Genomic DNA, 1,169 nt, shown 5'->3' with positions numbered 1-1,169 from the left:
TAAGTTTTAGTCCATCATTTTATTTTATAAAATATTTTTATATTTTATAGAAGTTACAGGTCAATTAGTCATTATACACATCATCAGTCCTAATTAATAAGATATGGACATGAGGACTAAATAAATTAATTTTTCTAAAGGAAAAAAGTGAAAGTGTGTGTCTGTTTTTACAAGCCAATTAGAAAATAGAGTGTCTGAAACCTGAATAAGCAAGATGGGACGATGAAGGATTTTATCAGAACCAGGAGGAGATTAAAAAAGGTCTTCGAAGCATGGAAATGGAGATTGGAGATCATCTCCAAACTGTTGAAGCGTGACGTCAGCATCAGCCTCAGTGAACATAACACCTTCTCCATTACATTCCACCATAAGCTTGCAACCTTCACCTTCCCTGAGTCTTCCTGCAAATGGATAGTAAAATACAAGTGTCTGAGCCAATGCTTCTCTGATGACTTTGACTGGGTCCTTCCCTGCCATGGAAGGCTCAGGATGATAGAAGTGTATTAATTGAAACTGGACGCGTAAGAAATGTTGGTCATCTATGTCTGAAAGAAGCTTCACTTCATGAGGAGTAGGATTTGCCGGCGATATAAGCTCCGGCTTTTGCCTTCTCACAGTGAAGACGAGATTAGAAGAAAATGGTGTTGTCATGGAGAAGATGAAGAAAAGAACCAGAAACAATAACTGAGTGGTGTCTAGCTGATTGAATGTTTTATGTTCCCTCTAGATGGAGCTTCAATTTATAGGTATGATCTGCTTTCAAAATGGGTGATTGAAGGGAAAGAAGAGATAAATGACAATTACGGACTCCATTCGAGATAGCAATTATTTTAAAGGATTTTATATATAATATTTTTAGTAGTTCCACTGCCACTTAAAGTAGTAAAATTTAAAATTAAAGTTCTGCCAAAAATTACAAATTTAAAATATTCTTGTATTATTTGGAGGATTAAATTACAATTTTATAAAGAATTATAAGTAGTAGTAATTGTATGGTATGTTTGTGGAAACTATAATTCTTTTAAAAAAAAATTTTACCACATGCAGAAAGGTTTAATCTCTTAGCCTACCTACACTATACAACACTTTTTTTTAATATCTAATATTGTTATTAATACCTTAATTTGTTTATTTTACATATAAATGATGTGTGTACCCTATCCAAAATA

At 32.9% G+C, this 1,169-nt stretch overlaps 1 protein-coding gene across 1 annotated transcript; it reads right to left on the bottom strand.

The window, feature by feature from the left end:
• Positions 1–252: 252 nt before the first annotated feature.
• Positions 253–651, bottom strand: LOC114756563 (benzyl alcohol O-benzoyltransferase-like). Its single transcript, XM_028945510.1, has one exon. It carries the CDS (start codon positions 649–651, stop codon positions 253–255), a length of 399 nt encoding a protein of 132 aa, XP_028801343.1.
• Positions 652–1,169: the final 518 nt, after the last annotated feature.

Source organism: Neltuma alba, unplaced genomic scaffold (assembly GCF_004799145.2).
Source record: "Neltuma alba isolate B1F8T4 unplaced genomic scaffold, ASM479914v2 tig00010436_pilon, whole genome shotgun sequence".
Taxonomy (NCBI): Eukaryota; Viridiplantae; Streptophyta; class Magnoliopsida; order Fabales; family Fabaceae; genus Neltuma; species Neltuma alba.
This window is presented reverse-complemented; position numbering and strand designations above follow the sequence as displayed.

Excerpts from the sequence above, each read along its gene's own strand:
- LOC114756563 (XM_028945510.1), bottom strand. The coding sequence starts at position 651 with ATGACAACACCATTTTCTTCTAATCTCGTCTTCACTGTGAGAAGGCAA.